General features: G+C 43.9%; 1 protein-coding gene across 15 annotated transcripts in view; it reads left to right on the forward strand.

The window, feature by feature from the left end:
• Positions 1-12,017, forward strand: part of kcnab2a (potassium voltage-gated channel subfamily A regulatory beta subunit 2a) — a 372,430-nt gene extending 360,413 nt beyond the window's left edge. For all 15 annotated transcript variants that reach the window (XM_085967213.1, XM_085967209.1, XM_085967207.1 and 12 more), the window contains 5 exons: positions 4,693-4,813; positions 5,160-5,254; positions 5,865-5,985; positions 9,719-9,807; positions 10,949-12,017. In XM_085967213.1, the coding sequence (XP_085823339.1) occupies positions 4,693-4,813; positions 5,160-5,254; positions 5,865-5,985; positions 9,719-9,807; positions 10,949-11,038 (516 nt within the window). In that variant the 3' untranslated portion in view covers positions 11,039-12,017. The remainder of the gene's footprint in view (positions 1-4,692; positions 4,814-5,159; positions 5,255-5,864; positions 5,986-9,718; positions 9,808-10,948) is intronic.
• The last annotated feature ends 7,079 nt before the right edge of the window (positions 12,018-19,096 follow it).

Raw genomic sequence — 19,096 nt, forward strand, 5'->3', positions numbered from 1 at the left:
GAGTTATGGCAGTAAAGGTGTCAGTCCCCTGGAAAGGGAAGAATCGGCCAGGCTTCCTGCTCCTACACACTATCCAGTGAATCGTGCTGGGAAGACTTGTCAGTAGCTCCTGTCACTACCCTCTTCAGAGCCTGATAGGGGATGATTAGAATTTCCTAAATTCTAGGAGAAGGAGATAGATTTCTAGACACAAAAGGCACCAAGGGGTATGGGGAGAGAGCGGGAATATGGTATTGAGATAGAGGATCAGCCATGATCATATTGAATGGTGGAGCAAGCTGGAAGGGCCGAATGGCCGACTCCTGATCCTATTTTGCTATGTTTCACCTGGGTTTGTAAATTTGACAAATGGTTCCAAATAAATGTTTCCTTATAACTGGACTCCTCTTACTTAACATGTTAACAAGATAATAAAAAGCACAAATGAAAACAGAAAATGCTGGAAATACTCAGCAGGTCAGGCAACATCTGTAGAAAGAGAAACAGTTAACGTTTCAGGTCGATGACCCTTCATTAGAACTGGAAAAAGTTGGAGATGTAACAGATTTTTAAGCAAGTGTAGGGGCAGGGGGAGGGAAGGGAAGGTCTGTGATAGGATGGAAGGCAGGAGACCTTCACTCCCACTCTGACCTCTCCGTCCTCGGCCTCTTGCACTGTTCCAATGAAGCTCAACGTAAGCTCGAGGAACAGCACCTCATCTTTCGATTAGGCACTTTACAACCTTCCGGACTCAACATCAAGCTCAACAATTTCAGACTATAACCTCTGCCCCATCAATTTTTTTTCTCTCTCTCACATGGCAGCTGTTGATCATCCAGCCATTGCCATTTACACTTCATCTAGAGCCATCTTTTGTTTCTTAACATGTCCCATTACCACCTCCTTTTGCCTTGCACCATCATCCCTTTTGTCTTTTAATCTCTCCTTCCATCCTATCACAGACCTTCCCTTTTGTTCTTTCCTCCCCTCCCCCCTTTCCCAGCCCCCGCACTTGCTTAAAAACCTGTTCCATCGCCAGCTTTTTCCAGTTCTGACAAAGGGTCATCGACCTGAAACGTTAACTCTGTTTCTATCTCCACAGATGCTGCCTGACCTGCTGAGTATTTCCAGCATTTTCTGTTTTTATTTCAGATTTCCAGCATCCGCAGTATTTTGCTTTTGTAGTAAAAAGCACAGTTGGATTTTATTTTTTTTACTTGTTGATAAGATGTTTTAAGAAATCATAGAATCTTAGAAATTTACAGCACGGAAGGAGGCCATTCGGCCCATCGTGTCCACGCCGGTCGACAGAGAGCTATCCACCCTAATCCCACCTGCCAGCTCTTGGTCCGTAGACTTGTAGGCCACGGCACCTCAAGTGCACATCCAAGTTCTTTTTGAATGTGGTGAGAGTTTCTGCTTCTACCACCCTTTCAGGCAGTGAGTTCCAGACCCCCACCACCCTCTGGGTGAAAACATTTCCCCTCAAATATTCTCTAAACCTCCTACCATTTACTTTAAATCTATGCCCCCTGGTTGTTGACCTTTCTGCTAAGGGAAATAGGTCCTTCTTATCCACTCTATCTAGGCCCCTCATAATTTTATACACCTCAATTAGGTCTCCCCTCAGCCTCCTCTGTTCCAAAGAAAACAACCCCAGCCTATCCAATCTTTCCTCATAGCTAAAATTCTCCAGTGCTGGCAACATCCTCGTAAATCTCCTCTGTACCCTCTCTAGCGCAATCACATCTTTCCTGTAATGTGGTGACCAGAACTGCAGGCAGTACTCTAGCTGAGGCCTAACTAGTGTTTTATGAACATTCATTTTAAATGTGTAATTTAGTACATAGCTTTGGATTAAAACAAAAATAATTAGCTATTGTGCATTATGAAATAGTTTTTAGAAATGCCAGTTCATCATACCTCCCAATAGTGTTTCCAGAGAATCTGTCTTGCTTTAAAAGCAGAATATGGTAGCACAGCTCCACAGAGGAAAGTGGGCAGGTGGGAGGGAGACTATTAGAGGATTCAAGAGAACGCTGAGGAAGGAATCAGCTGACTATGGAGAACTCCAAGGTGTCATTCATGATGAAGGGGCTTAGAGGTAGGAACCTTATGTAGACTTTGAGATCCCTAAACTTTGGCTCTTTCCAACCTAGTGTGTCGGATGCCTAGAACAAATAACAGATACAATGTCGATTACAATTCAAGGTGTATGTTCTGCATAGGTTGCGCAGAGCCCTTAATTTGGGGAAATATTAAATACATTTCTCAGGAATACCCTCTGATTTCTCTGAATAACTTAAACTCCGCCTAGGTCATGTGAAACGTGCAGCCCTAGTTATAATCCTCATCCTCACAATCTCTGTTCATTATTGCATTACATAAGAATATCCCAAAACCTCGCTAGAAATCATTCAATCAAAGATCCAACTAGAGACTTGTTGGAAGCTTTAGATGTGTCCTACAGTATGTGGAGAATTCATCACTTAGGATTGTGTGTTTTAAAATAGTGCTGTGGTCCCTCAGTGCACCTCCATTAACCTACATTCATTTTTTTCCTATTTGACTTCCAAAGAATCTTGCATTCTCCATATTTTCTCCTTTTTACCAGAACAGCTGTATGAATATTTCTAAACTTTCTGAATTTAAAAGTGCATATTTTTCTACTATGTAACATATCCTAGTGTGCTTTTTTGACAAACAATTATTCTCTTGCTTGTCTTCTGTGCTTTTTTAGTGTGCCTTTCTGATGGTCTCTGCTTTGCATGTGCTTTCCTGTCTCTCTCGTGCCCATGATCAGCAGTAAATGTGCAGACTGACACTAAAAGCAGCAATGATGTGGGAAATATTCTTAAATATTAATGGCCATGGGGCAGCTATTAATAAAAATGTAGTCACAAAACATTTTGGTTTAGTGTGTCTATTTTAGTTGCATCCTCAAATTGTGTGAGCGAATAGCTGAAATTTGATTGGCCTAGAGGAAATTCCCAGTTTATGACAGTGTACAGTAACATGAGGTTAAGGATACATATCGTTGTTGCCATGATCCCAAACTGGATTCACCTCTTTCACGCGGAATGAACCAATTCTCCCACGACAGAGTCACTGACCAATATGTTTTTCAAGCCAATCAAGTTAATTTTTCTCCAGAACCTTTCATATGTGCATATATTTTGTGGTTTGAGTGTTGTGGTACTGTCATTTTTTTTTAATGAACTCCTTTTATATCTGTTGAAAGCTGCATCCTGTGATCGATTCCCCTCACTGGATCAGTCATTCTATTGTAGAAACTGAATAAAAGCACTGGTTATGTTTGCTGTATTTCTGAGTTAATAACTATATCTCTACTGACGTTAATTCATCTCCCTCCTAGAGCCGGACTTGGGTAATCCAGCACCCATCACAGGCTGGGTACTTGTGAATATTCAACTAGCAGAATCAGCTAGAACACAAGTGTAGGGGATCCTCTACGTTCCTATAAGAAATGAAAAATGGCAAGTTAGGCAGATATAGGAGAGGGGGGATTCCTGCAAATTCCTTCCTCCTCTTTCCCACCCCCCCCCCCCCCCCTTCTTCACCTGAGACTTCCTTAAACAAGAAATAGGAAGTCAGATAGCAATCTGGAAGGTCCGCTTCAAATCCACTCTCCCTCTGTCCATGTGTTAAGTAGGGCTCCATTGGCACTGGTCACCGCCCCCGCTCCCTGTAAATTGCTCACGTGTGAACATGGACCGTGATGCAGAATTGAGACCTACTCAAAGTAGATTTAAAAAGTGCACAGCCTGGCAGGACAGAAAAATATTTATTCCCTGGAATAGAACAAGAATTTATAGTGTAATGCTTCTTCCCATAACAAATAACAGTGACTGTGGTACATTGTTGACTGCTGAGATTGTGTACCATAACCATCTCAGTGCTAACATTATGTGGATGGCCATCTTTGCAAAATATGCCTGTGAAAATTTAGCATCATTTATTATCAAAATGGTACAATGCAAACTACACAAAGGCAACTGCGACCATAATCGTCCAGCCACAATGATGGCCATGGTACTAGAAGGACAGAAGAAAAGTCAGGGATGAGGAAAGACCATTTGGTCCATCAAAACCTATCTTCCTCTAGTACATTAACCTTCGCGTTGAAGCCCATCCCCATCCCCCCCCCCCCCCCCCCTGTACATTAACTCTCCCAACATGGTATCATAGAAATTTACAGCACATTCGGCCCATCTTGTCTGTCCCGGCCTATCGAATGGTATTTTGAATTACCCTAATGTTTTTGCCTCTATTACTTTGTTTGGCAGATTATTCCAAACAGTAATTACTTTTTGATTAAAGAAGTTTGTTTCTAATGTCTGTTCTAGGTTTACCATTGACTAATTTTCCAGTTATGTCCTTTGCTCCCATTTCCTTGTTGTACTTTATAACAATAGTCTGGGTTTAATGCTGATTTTTCGGTGCGCAGAAACTGTTGGGTAGTAATGTTGGATGATTCAGCAGAGAATACCAACTTAATGGTGTGAAAACTGAAAGAAAATCTGCCAAGTGCTCTTCAACCCAGAACTTGGAAATAACCCTTTGTGTTAGAAATCTTAGCTATTTTTTGAAAAGTGGTTTTGATGATGAAAAGCCCTCTATCAAGATGAGTTGCAAAGTCACCTCATTCATTAATCTGTCATATTTTTAACTGTCTCTATCTCTGTCCTGCAGGAGGCTTACTCAGTGGCTCGTCAATTTAACCTCATCCCCCCAATATGTGAACAAGCTGAATATCACCTCTTCCAAAGAGAGAAAGTTGAAGTGCAGCTTCCAGAGCTTTTCCATAAGATCGGTAAATACTTTTGCCAATTTATGCCTATAACAATCACCTGCTTCAAATCATTTCTTTCCTCTGCCCAGTTTTCTCTCCATTCCAAACTCAGGACACCAAATTTTTTAAAATGTTGAAGTCTGGTTTACATTTTAGTAATTTCTGGACATCTCACCCAAAAACTAGTTTGTTGAGCTGAAACTAAAAGGGTAGAAACCCCAATTGCTTCCCTAGTTCTGAATCTGCCTGAGGTTACTGGATGGCTGCTTCCCCTGAGCAGTAACATTGTTCCCAGTGCATTGCTGGAGAGGCACGAGTGTGCAAATAACTAACTTTTCTACTCTTGCTACTCTCTCCTTTCTTGAAGGTGTTGGTGCAATGACGTGGTCCCCTTTGGCCTGTGGCATTATTTCGGGAAAGTACGACGCAGGGGTCCCTCCTTACTCTAGAGCTTCCTTAAAGGTACAGTAAACAAAAACTTAAATGTATTGCCAGATTCCAATCCATTGCTGTAATCTTAAGGTTTAAGCCAATTGTAGTACACTTGTCACTACCCTGGCTGAGATACACCTAAGTCAGGGTAGTCTTGGAATGGAATTTAAGACCATCCCGATCTACCTTCAATTTATTTTGATAAACTATTGTAATAATTGTGTTTTGGTATGTTCGGTAAGAAGGCTTTTGTTGTGTTTTTCTTTATCAGTAAAACAACTTTTCAGATGAAATTTAAAGTTATATTTTGAAACAAAAGGAAAATTAATGTAAAGGGGTTGAGGCAGCTGGAATATCTAAGTTACACCTAGTAATCTGCACACTGATGTAGAGAAATGTGAAGTTTTATCAACTGGTTTGAAATGTAAAGGGGAACCCATTCTGTGATCGTTACTAGTGTAACAGTGCTGAATTCACCCTCGTCATGTACAGTATAACTACCTCACCAACTCATTCAGAGAGTGTGATTGGGGGTAACTGTAAAGTTCTGGCTCCCGGTGTGGAGTGAACTACCTCACCAACTCCAGCTGCCTAGTCATCTTTGAGAATAAACATGAGCTGGGTTGTTGTATATTTACAGGGTTACCAGTGGTTGAAGGATAAGATTCTGACTGAGGAAGGCAGGCGACAGCAAGGAAAACTAAAAGAGCTACAGGGTATTGCGGAGCGACTGAGCTGCACCCTCCCACAGCTAGCAATAGGTAAGGATTTAACTATCACTGCCTGGAAATAGAGAGAGAAAAAATGAGTTATTCTTGACAGCAGACTGGAGCTACAACTGCTCCTTTATAACTCTCTGACACAGTAGCCGGAATTTTCTGGGGGGTCAGCGGGTGGGATTGGTGGTGGGTTGGGTGGGAAATTTGATATTTTTGACAGCAGGCCGGCAACCCGCTGCCACGCGCTTTTCCCGATGTCGGGTCTGTCCACACTTAGCAGACCCGACGGGCAGCGCCGAGTGACCCAATTCAGGTAATTAGTGGCTTGTTTAGAGTCACTAAGGAATGATTTTCAGCTTACCTTTTGCATTTGACAGCTCGCCCACGGGGTCCACGCTGGTCGTGAACCACGTCTGTCGAGCTGAGACAGGAGTTCAGTCGCCATTGAATCAGCTGTTGAGTTGACAGCTTCAAATGTAAAGTAAAAGCTCCCACCTTACAGAGATATCTTCCCTCAGCCACAAGCTGTTCCTCACTGCTGGGCGGACTTAACAAGTCCAATCAAGAGAAATTAATTTCACAGAGCAGGTTGGAGCCAGCAGCGGGGCCGGGGCCCACCACAGACCCGCCGAGCTCAGCAAAATCGCGGCCCATGTCACTAAAAGTACTGTGACATATAGCGCCATTTCTTCACTTGGCTCAACTGTCTGAAGCACGGATTAGGAAATGTGGGAACACAAAGCACGTGAATTTCCAACCACTTAAATTAATGATTAGAAAGTTAGGAACCGCGCACTCTAGTTTCTAGTATGTCCTGTCAGTGGATGAGGCTCCCCATTGGAAGTCGGAATCAGAAATTACCTTTGTAGTCTTAATCGTACTGTAACAATTTTAAGCAAGCTTTTATTGTTATTCGGTGAAGTCAATCCACAATTGAATAGTTGTTTGCAGTCCTTTCACTTGCAAGATCTTAGGTTAAAATCAAACTAAGAATGAGATGCTGGCCCTCTCACTGAGGTGGAAACATTGTGTGTTCGAGCAGTGCTCTTTCACATTTGAAATTCAGTCCAGATTAAGATTAAAAATTATCTTTCTGACAGGGGGCAAGGTGCTGCAACGTTTGAACACCATGTTTTCACCTCAAATGTCAGGTCAATGCAACCCATCCCTCTCAGCTATCCCAATTGAATTGGGCACCCTATTTTCCTGGTGAATGTCAACAACAGCTTTATGTAATGCCTTTAATATAGAAAAACATCCCAAGGCACTTCACAGAGGCATCAGGGAAAATGGAGGCCAAACCAAAGAAGAAAAGATTAGGAGGGGTAACCAAAAGCTTGGCCAAAGAGGCGGGTTTTAAGGGGAAGCCTAAAGGAGGACGGAGTGGGGGTGGAAAGGCAGAGGGGCTTGTGGAAGCAATTTCAGGACCTGGGTCCTAGGTAACTGAGGGCACAGTGTCCGTGTTGGGGCAAAGGAACAGAGAGGAAGTACAAGAGGCCAGAGCCAAAGGAACAGAGAGTTCGTAGGGCATGGGGTGAGTCATGAAGAGATTTAACTTTGAGGTGATGAGGACCGGAAGCCATTGTAGGTCAGTGAGAAGAGGAGTGATGGGTGAGTGGGACCTGGTGTGGGATAGGATAGGGGCAGCAGTTTTGTTGAACTGAAGTTTGGGATGGGAGGCCAGCCAGAAGATAATTGGAGTAACCGAGTTCAGAGATGACACTGGCTTGGATGAGAGTTTCAATGGCAGATGGGTTGAGGCAAGGGCAGAGGCAGGCGATGTTATGGAGGTGGAAATAGGCAGCCTTTGTGATGAGAGTATATGAGGTCAGAAACTCAGCTCGGGGGTCAAATAGGATGCTGAGACTGGTTCAGCCTGAGTCGGTGGCTGGGATGGAGTAGTCGGTGGCTGGGATGGAGTAGTCGGTGGCTGGGATGGAGTAGTCGGTGGCTGGGATGGAGTAGTCGGTGGCTGGGATGGAGTAGTCGGTGGCTGGGATGGAGTAGTCGGTGGCTGGGATGGAGTAGTCGGTGGCTGGGATGGAGTAGTCGGTGGCTAGGGTACAGAGTTTTGGGCAGGGGCCAAAGACGATTTCAATCCTGTCCCTGCTGTCCTGACATTTTTGAATTTTAAAATGTCCTACAAGCCTAAAACTGTTGATTCTAAGACGTTTGTGTTTTCTTCCACACTTTTCAGTCAAAGGGATTATTGTATTTAATGGTAAAGCTTTAAGGATTAGGCCGTGTACGGCTGTTAATCCCTCCGATTGAGAGTGGAATAGAAATAAAGCACATACCAGACCAAAACTTTCTCAATTTGTATTTGTAGAAACTCTAACGATACATTAAAGTCATTAGAAGCCATAAAAAATGTTAGAAAAATAAATATATTAGAGTATCATCGTATTACACATAATAAATGATTTTTGGGGCCCAAGTCCCAGATTTTGGAGTTCGCAGGTTGAGGGAGAGGCTTGTGAAGATGAATAATTGCTTTCTTTCCCTCTCTGTCCGACAACTCTCCTTGGAGTAAAAATGACATTTGTCGCTGTTCTTGTGCAATGCTTAATGCAATCAAATATCAAATTCTTCTCTGCTATTTAAACGGATTGACCCATACCTATAGCACAAAGGGCTTGGTACGAGCGTGTCAAATATCTGTATGAAAACTCTAATATCTACCCTCGGTACAAAGTGACCCTGTAATTGAAACTAACTGCCAAAAGTAAAACTCTCAGTGAATACAAGACTTGCTCATTAAAAAAAGTACAGAAACTCCACATTCATTTTAAAGGTGGATAAAACTTTGACTATCACAGCTCTCCCACGTACCATGAAACTGACAGATTGTTGCTGTTTAAGATTTTCAGGGATTGGAGTGGAGATTATTTATAACAGATGTGTCTCCCTCTATAGAGAATTACATTATTATCTGGGTCTGTTTCATCTACGTTAGTCACAGTGTAGCAGATGGTGTTCAGAGACTGCGCACTCCCCGAGTTTCAGTTTTAATAAGCCTTTTCCTAAAGTAAATCTCCAGCCTGAATCACTGACTACAAATTTGTTACCTCTACTAACTCAGCAACACACAGTGCCTCCGAGGGTAAGAGGTGGGTTCAGTTTTCCTGCCCCTCCACCAAGTCTTCAATCACACCCATACTGCTGTGCAGAGGTCCTACACAAAGCCACAAGGAAGAAGGAAGGTCAGAGGCTGCTGGCTCTGAGTGACCAGCTTGAGCCCTGGGAGCAGTTGATCTGCTCGGCCTCTCGACCATCAGGGAGAGTGTGGGTTCAAAGCAACACCCAAAAGGGCACTGAGATTTTTAAGGTGCATTAAAAATCTTTCTCTCACATCTTGGTGGAAATCACACCTACACATGCACACAAATGACTGAAAAGAAAGGAGTGGCAACCGAAAGGAGCCCTCAGACACCTGAAGACAGAGTGCATGAAAAGGTGTTTCTCTAAGTTGCTGGGCAGTGATGATCAGACCGAGACAACAGCCTCCAAGTGACAGGCTCATTTTAAGTTACCCATGTGCCACTAGTGATTGGAACGTTAATAGGAAGAAGACCCATGTTTTACACTGCTTCAGACAGCTGTTCTTGGGATCAGTGTCTCATGTTTCAGACAACATTGGAGACAAAGAGCTCACCTCCTTTTATGCTGTTAAGTGCTACTGGGCATAACATGGGTCTGCTGCTGACTATACATTGTCAATATAAAAGCATGTATACAGTATTCATAGACTAATAGTCTTGTGTTCTTCTTGCAGCCTGGTGTTTAAGGAATGAGGGAGTTAGTTCCGTGCTAGTAGGAGCTTCCAACACTGAACAACTTTTGGAAAACATTGGAGCAATACAGGTCAGTATTGTAGCTTAAGCCAAGCAGCTGCTGTTGTCCTCACAGATGCTACAGCAGCTGTATGTGGCTTATACACCTTGCTTTTGGCTATCAAGCAAGATCTACAGTCTCTATGTAAAAATCCACATGGGTACAAGTATATCGAATATATATTATACAAAAATTGCATGGCATTTGTAAAAGAGACACAGAATGATTGTGTGGGCGATGGGCACCACTTACACTGGACAAATGAATTGGTGTCAATTTTCCCATCAATAGCACAACTTGTCAATTCAAATAACAGCAAGTCAGTCAGTTATCTGAAGACCAGATGAGGTTACGCTTTTAAGTGTTACCTGCTACTGGAACACCCCAATTCTTTGTCTTTTTCCTCAATGTTTCCAGCATTTGCGGTTATTTTTATTCCTTGTTTTTTCCCCCTCCCTACCTCGCCCTAACCTGCTTCTCCTGTAGGCACTGCCTCCTTGCTAGGGTACAGTTCTCCTGGTGCTGCCTCCTTGCTAGGGTACAGTTCTACTGGTGCTGCCTCCTTGCTAGGGTACAGTTCTACTGGTGCTGCCTCCTTGCTAGAGTACAGTTCTACTGGTGCTGCCTCCTTACTAGGGTACAGTTCTACTGGTGCTGCCTCCTTGCTAGGGTACAGTTCTAATGGTGCTGTTGCCCTCCAGTATCTCACCGAAGCAGCCTTTCTTCATGCACAAACCTTGATTTTTTGAGTAACAGTAAACTATTTCAATCGCAGCCAACCATATCTTGTTCTCGCCCAACATTCACAGCTACCCACTTCCAGCAGGGTTTGCTGGATCATTTCCCCTTGTGTGCTCTCGCTGCTTCAGCTGAAATCAGGAAACTCAACACAGACTGGGGTCCTTCTCCGTCTGTGTGGTTCCGCTGCTCACTGGATGAAGTCACTGAGCCTTGTTATGTCTTGTTAGTTCAAATATTGGTTTCTTTGCTCCGAGGGAGGGCTGACTGATACTAGATGTTTGAAATGGAAAGTTTTTGATTCCCCAACACAAAAACCTCTCGCCTTAATAAGCACCAAATTTACACAAAATAGCGAGTGCAATTTCATTGTGATTATAAAGGTTTTGGGGTAAAATGAAATCCAGTACTGTTATCCTTTTTTCCCCCCCAGGTTCTTCCCAAGTTATCCTCATCAGTCGTGCATGAGATCGATGGTATCCTGGGAAACAAGCCATACAGCAAAAAGGATTATCGATCCTAATAAGGGATTCCGATGGGCCTGGACTGTTATCATTTCAAAAGCAATCTTCTTTGCCTGCTCGAGCTGTACCTGAAGTTAATACCAGTATGCTTCTGACGAAGGAATTAAACTTCAAGTTCCTGATGCTACAGAAAAGGATCAAACAAGAAAAATATACCACAAACCAGTGCTGGCAAGGCAAAGCTGGTTCAGTGGGCTGCCTGTTACCTTTGCTAAAAAAAAAAAAAAATTAACTTTTTTTTTTCTTTTCTTGAAATGCAAAAATGTCACAGGGTTACAACAGGTGTGACAGTAAAATTCACATCAGATTTGACTAGTTTGCCCTGTGATGCAAAAACATGTTGCACCCATTATTTTAGAGCTACTGCTGGATGTTGAGTCTCGTTGATCATGAGTATAATGTACGACACTCTGCTGGAACCTGCATTTAGCAAATTTGACTGTAATCTAACTGCTTCCTAGGAAACCAAATCAACCAGGGTTTCTCTCTTCCTCTCTCCCCCCCCCCAAGAGTGTTGTGGGGTTCCAGATCGGCACACTTGTGTATATGTTATATACATGCAATTATATATATAGATATATATATACATATATATAAATATGGGCTCAGTGACCTTTCAGAAGCCATCTCTGATGCCCACATCTATTAGTGTCAGAGATGCTGATTTGAAAAAAAGAATTAAAAACTTAACAATATAACATAATCTTGTGGCACAATTGAGCTTTGTGTCCTGACAACCGGCTGTATATATGTGATGGTAACAATGTGATTAATATTACAGGACAGAGTTTGGTTCTACTTGCCAACAACTTGCAGGACTGTAGATTTAAACCAAGCAGTGGCTCTTGACTGATCTATGCATGAATCTAATATAATCAGGATCCGTGTGTATGTATATGCTGCTGATTATGTAAATGCTATGAATCCATGGGCTGTTTTGACAAGATCATATTACAATAAAGAGATTGATATTGGATAGATTGGGGATTGGACATTTAAAGAACTATTGCACTTTTATAGCAGGTCATTATGTGAGTCCTTTTCCCTTTTTTTGTTAGTTTTTCCCCCTCCTTTCCTAGCCCCCTACAGTGTAGTACAGAGGAAGGGCTGCACTCTGAGGTGCTAACCTTTGATGAGACATTAAACCATGGTCTAACTTTCCTGATCAAGTGGTTTATATTAAAGATTCAGTAGCACTATTCAAAGAGGAGCAGGGAATTCTCCTGGCACCTTGACGAACAGTCCTCCCTCAACCAAGTGGGTGTGAATACACCAATAAAAACACACATTAACTGGTCAATTATCTCCGTGGTGTTTACAGGAGGATCTTGCTGTGTGTAAAATGGCTGCCACATTTGCCTAAAAGCAAGTGTCCCTGCCCTTCCTAGTAAATTCACTGCAAATGAAGCTCAGAGATGTAATCCACACTCTATAAATGCACATCTTTCTTTTAGCCATGTTGCTCTTTTACACTTGATCAGTTTATAGTTCTTCCTAAGGCCACACAAGGACTGGTTGAGGAATAAGGGTGTCTAACATTGCAGTTAGCATGTTTTTTTTTTTTAACTGCCTCTGGATACCAGTGCAGTTCTGCTGAATAATGTTCCAGAATAATGGCTTAAATGTCCCTTAAATTGTGAATTATTACAACACTCCTGCTTATAGAGCCCATATTTTTTTTAGGGAACAGGATCACTGGGTCTAAATTTTAAAACAATCTGAAATCGCTGCAACCACAAGAAGTTCTGGTTATTTATTCTTCCCACCCCCGCCTCAAACCTACCTTTCCTGCGGCATTGACCCTTTGCTGGGGTACAGAATCATAGGATGATATAGCACAGAAGGAGGTCATTTGGCCCACTGTGCCTGTGCCGGCTCTTTGAAAGAATTATCCAATTAGTTCCACTCCCCTGCTCTTTCCCCATAGCCCTGCAAATTTTTTCCCTTCAAGTATTTTTCTCTTTCAAATGTTACTATTGAATCTGCTTTCAGGCACTGCATCCCAGATCACACCTCGCCTGCTGCAGTGAAACACGCTAGTGTATCAGTGTATTCACACCCGCTGCAGTAAAACACGCTAGTGTCAGTGTATTCACACCCGCTGCAGTAAAACACGCTAGTGTCAGTGTATTCACACCCGCTGCAGTAAAACACGCTAGTGTCAGTGTATTCACACCCGCTGCAGTAAAACACGCTAGTGTGACCGTGTATTCACACCTGCTGCAGTAAAACACGTGTCAGTGTATTCACACCCACTGCAGTAAAACACGCTAGTGTGACCGTGTATTCACACCCACTGCAGTAAAACACGCTAGTGTGAGTGTATTCACACCTGCTGCAGTAAAACACGCTAGTGTCAGTGTATTCACACCTGCTGCAGTAAAACACGCTAGTGTGACAGTATTCACACCTGCTGCAGTAAAACACGCTAGTGTCGTTGTGTATTCACACCTGCTGCAGTAAAACACGCTAGTGTCAGTGTATTCACACCCACTGCAGTAAAACACGCTAGTGAGTGTATTCACACCTGCTGCAGTAAAACACGCTAGTGTCGTTGTGTATTCACACCTGCTGCAGTAAAACACGCTAATGTGACAGTGTATTCACACCTGCTGCAGTAAAACACGCTAGTGTCGTCGTGTATTCACACCTGCAGTAAAACACGCTAGTGTGAAAGTGTATTCACACCTGCTGCAGTAAAACACGCTAGTGTCGTTGTGTATTCACACCTGCTGCAGTAAAACACGCTAGTGTCGTTGTGTATTCACACCTGCTGCAGTAAAACACGCTAGTGTCGTTGTGTATTCACATCTGCAGTAACACAGCAACAATTTGCATTTATATAGCGCCTTTAACGTAGTAAAACGTTCCAAGGCACTTCACAGGAGCGTTGTCAAACAAAATTTGACACTGTCACATATGGTGATATTAGGGCAGTAGGTTTTAAGGAGCATCTTAAAGGAGGAGACTGAGGCAGAGGGGTTTAAGGAAGGGAATTCCAGAGCTTAGGGCTTAGGTAGCTGAAGGTACGGCTGCCAATGGTGGAGCAAAGGGAGTGCGGGATAGACAAGAGGCCAGCATTGGAGGAGTGCCGAGATCTCAGAGGATTGTAGGGCTGGAGGAGGGGGGAAAAATTGGTAGAGAGAGAAAAGGGAGTGACTTGCCGTGTTGCAGCTTACTCTTAAAAGAACCAGGGCTGCTTCACTGTTACTCCTAAGATTTCCCTAACTGACAGTTTTTAAGTGAATGTGTTGGGGTGGACTGGAGAGGGCGATGGGTAAAGGGGGTCAAGCAGAGGAAAACATAGGGATAGTAAAAGGAGCAAAGGGATGATAGGAAGGGGGCGGGGAAGCATGATTAATTGACGGAGGCAATGGGAAGGGAGCTATTGAGGGCCATATTTTCCCCGCAGCCCCCTCCCCAAATTGTGCCTGCAACCATTTCTGGCACCTTTCCCACCAGACTATGCACTGCAGCAACTCACTAAGGCTTCTTCGACAGCACCGTCCAAACCCACGACTCCCAACACTTAGAAGGATGAGGGCAGCAGGTGTATGGGAACACCATCACCTCCAGGTTCCCCTCCAAGTCACACACCATCCTGACTTGGAAATATATCGGCCGTTACTTCATGGTCGCTGGGTCAAAATCCTGCAACGCCCTCCCTAACAGCACTGTGGGAGTACCTTCACCACATGGACTGCAGCGGTTCATGAAGTCCCACCACCACCTTCTCAAGGGCACTTAAGGATGGGCAAGAAATGCCGGCCTTGCCCATGACGCCCACATCCCAGGAATGAATTTAAAAACACCGAACAAACTCGTGTTTACTTAACAATTAAACTTTTGTTTCCTTAAAGGGACACAGCTCCATCTTAATAAAAATAATACACCGTGCATGATATAAAATTCCTGCCTTTATAAACCTGCACATCCTCTGACACATCGAATGGAAGCTGTGAACCTTCAAAACAGAACCAAAATAAAGCAGGCCTTGGATGTAGCATTTTTATAGTGTGAATTATTTTTGCACCTTCACCATAGCTCTTTGACATACCAGGCAAGTGTTCTGGGAATATAGATTATAAAATATGATAGAATTTTCTTTTTAGAAAGATAATTTGGGATGTATTTTAGTGCTCGTCAACACTAGGAATGGAACACTTTCCCCAATTTGCATATGATCTCCGCATTGAGCACTCCCACGTGCTCAGTATAGCAGAGATCTACTGTTGCATAAAGCTCCCTCTGCCCGGACAATGTCCTGTAACTACAAATCCAGAAGACGCCCCCATTGCATCAGAGATTTTTCTATTTTGCGCACACAGCCATCCGGTGATATGCCCGAGTGGGGCGGCCAATTTATGCTGTAGTCCCTTGTCCACCCAAAGCTGTATTGAGATGGTTCCAAATTCATTTTATGTAGCCTTTTACAGCCAGAAGACAGGAACAGGAGGGGGCCATTCAGCCCCTCGAGCCTATTCTGCCATTTAGATTATAACTGTATCTCAACCCCATTTGAGGTACAGATCATATGATCTTTATCCATTGATATCCTTATCTAATAAAAAAATCAATTTTAGTCTTGGAAGCTCCAATTGCAACCCCCCCCCCTTTTCTCTGTATGTACTCTATCGCATCCCTTTATCATTTTAAACACATCAAATCAGATCACCCTTCTAAACTCAAGGGAATACAAGCCATGTTTATGCAACTGAGCCTCATAATTTAACCCTTAAAGCTCTGGTATCATTCCGGTGAATCTGCACTGCACCTACCCCCAAGACCAATATATTCTTCCTGAGGTGCGGTGCCCAGAACTGAACGCAGTACTCCAGATGGGGTCTGACCAAGGCTCTGTACAACCTGTCAGTCTGGGTTCGATTCCAATCCAGGTCCCAGGCCTTGATCAGTAAAACATTTGTGTGTCCTTTATGCGGTCAAAAATCAACACCTAGAAAGTTTCAAAACATTGTTTTGTTCTGCTGATAAATAGTCTGTTTTGCAATTAGTTACCATTAATTGATGTTGAATAGCAATATTCTCCCCGCCCCCCCCATCCAATTTGGAGTGTTCACATCCACTCTGAGAGGCCAATGTTAAGTGGAATTCTTGTGGGGATCTGTTTCTGGGGGGTTACAGTTCCAAGCAGAGACAGCGAATGTTGAAGCGCTATTTAATTGGCATGGGAAAGAGAATTCACTGCCGAACCCAATGCTATTTTCAACTGACACCCACAGATGCTTATTATGCAGTTGGCTGATTTAACGCTGTCTGGCCCAGGGGCTCTGCAGCAAACTGTAGAGCCCTTATACTCCCCACTCCCTGCAGCTGACTGGGGATCATGTTTGGGCCCAAATGGCTCATTACCAGAGTACACTATGCATTTAACCAAACGGGCCAGCAGAGGGAGACAACACCCATGGTTTACAGCTTTGTAAATTATGATTCCATGAGTTGGCGTCAGACTCACAATTGATGCGAAGAGGACTGGAGGAAAGACAGAAGCACAAAGCCGTGTTTTTAGGGACTGTATTAAGATGCACTTTGAGTTTATACAGTCAGGCTAAAGCCTTTCAATTTGTGAGAGACTTTCTTACCAAATAGCTTATTAATCTCAAGTAGGACAGCGGTAATATTCTGTACACAGAATTGGAAAATACAATAACACCTTACAAGGTACTGTTTAAAAAAAATAAACAAGTTAAAACACTGGAATTCTGAGCGGATATGTGCAAATGGCTGGGATTTCTCAGCTGGTCTCCCATGTATTAAATCAAATGAGCAATACAATACCTACCATTTATATTTATAACACAACACTGTTAAGCAAAAAGATCCTTTATCAAATTACCCTCACACGCCAACACCCTAGTATTGGATTAAAGATAAAGATAGAGTAGGAAAAGAGGAACTGAACCAGGGGTGAGAGAAATCAGCAAAAGTGCAACCAGAGACCACTGTAGTGTTCATCACCAGATGCTTCTGCTGTTTGCTAGGTTATATCTATTTTTGCATCATTTCCTGAAGCTTAATTGATTGGCTCAGGAAATTGGGGATGAATTTGCCAGAGTTTTTCCTGAAATTGACCTTGGTTGTTTATATTTTTGCCTCCTCCAAGAGTCGGCATCACTTGTGATTGGCGGGTTTGGGCAGCGTCTGAGGGACAGTGAGCACAAACGGTGATCTTCGCTCACTGGTTCTTTAAAAAAAACAGCTGGACCTCTGGCCCTGTGCAGTCCTGTTGCCAACCAATGCCCTGCTGGAAACAGCGCGAGTCACAAAACGATCAGCCTCCGCAGCAATGCCACTCCTCTCCCCCTCCCCAGACCCGAATACTTTGCTGACACTCGCAGTTGAGGCTCACACGTGAGGAACAGGACTGGGGTGAGGGTGAAACCCGTACCTCAGCAAGCTGTCAGCACCTTTCCAGAGGAAATAGTGGAGGGGGGGGCGGGGGGGTGAAACAGGGAACAAGTGGGAGAGGGAGGGAAAGTAAAAGGAAAGGAGGGAAATGAGGTTGGGAAATAGCATGGGAGAGAGGAATGAGGAAGAGAAGGGAAGAAAGGATAGAATGAGGAAGGATGAAAGGAGTTGGGTGAATAGAAACAGCTTGCATTTATATGGAGCCTTTAACAGTAAGGAGTGAGGGAAAGAAAGAAGAGGGGAGGGAGAGAGGGTAAGAAGCAATGAGAGATGGAAAGGGAGCAAAGGGGCTTCACATTCAATGTCCTAAAATGCTTATCTCAGAAACTTAAACCTCTGAGTTCCAACACATCACCTCAAATTACAAATTGTGGCTTTAAACAGTCACTGAGGTTACATTATTTCAGTCTCCATGGTTTCGTTGAGTTTAATGAACCAGCTTAAATGACATTTGGTGAAAAATGCAACATGAGCTTCATAAAAACATTAGCGTCAGGAAGAATGATTCAAAAACAATAGAAATGAGAAATGCCCTCTACCAACTAACGGGGGTGAGCGGTGCTGGGTTCCAGGCACCCTCCACTACCATATCCAATTGGCCATTCTTCATGCGTGAGCAGTGACTGAGGGAGAGCTCACTGCGGAGCCCAATCCTGCCCTCAGCCTCATTTGGACACTTCCCAGCAGGAGTCACTGGCTACAGATCAGGAACAACCTTGGCTGATTTTATTTCCCCCCCCCCGCCCTGGCTCAGGGGCACTGAGGCCAATTCCAGGACCCCCACCCCCAGCTCTCCTCCCCCCTGGTCTCCAAAGTTCCACCCAAGTGAAGATCAGCGAACTGACATGGACCAAAGTCAAACCTGGATCCCTCCGCACTGGTCTGTGTGGCTAAGCTGTGCACTGGGGAGAGCCTCGGCCCGCTAGGCCATTGAGCAGTTAACAATAAACGGAATAATTCTGGTCAAATTCCTCTGGGTTATCAGTAACACAAGAGAACTTCTAGGTATAGCATCGTATTGGTCATCACGATCAGGAGCACTTCCTGGGCGTGTGGTCCCTCTGAAGTGGGTCCAGTCTCGGCAAACATCCTTCATAATACTAAACGGTAATCGGCACAATAAATCCAATGGCACTAATTCCTTGTTTCATCACCCCAAAACACTGCAGCTGGGGAGGGGGTGTAAAGGGGTACCAATGGCCCTGCCCTGCTAACACATGGGAGACAGGCTGGGGAGAACTCTGAACCCCTTAACCAGAACAAGATGCAGCAAACCCGGTCCAAACCAGGCTGAATTAAACCCGGTCAATGTACAACATGGGTTGGGAGTGTCCTACTGGGAGTGCTGGGGACAGGGGCAGTCTGGCCATAGGGGAAATCAGGGGGTTCCCAGAGTGCCCCCAAATCGTTCCACAGCACTGTCCGATCCGTGCCCCCTTTTCCCGTGAGAATCCCAAAGAATCCTACGCCCTTTCAGGGGAGCAAGTTAACCTTGACTGGAGGTTCACTTTGGTGCCTGGGATTGGGTCATTGTACTGGGGGTTATTGATGGTACCGGCGGGGGGGGGGGATTGTAAGGGGGGTAAGGATAGTGTGGGGCGATTATTGATGGTACGGGGGGTTTATTGATG

This window comes from Somniosus microcephalus, chromosome 25, assembly GCF_052327205.1.
Source record: "Somniosus microcephalus isolate GS21.2 chromosome 25, FLI_Smic_1.0, whole genome shotgun sequence".
NCBI lineage: Eukaryota > Metazoa > Chordata > Chondrichthyes > Squaliformes > Somniosidae > Somniosus > Somniosus microcephalus.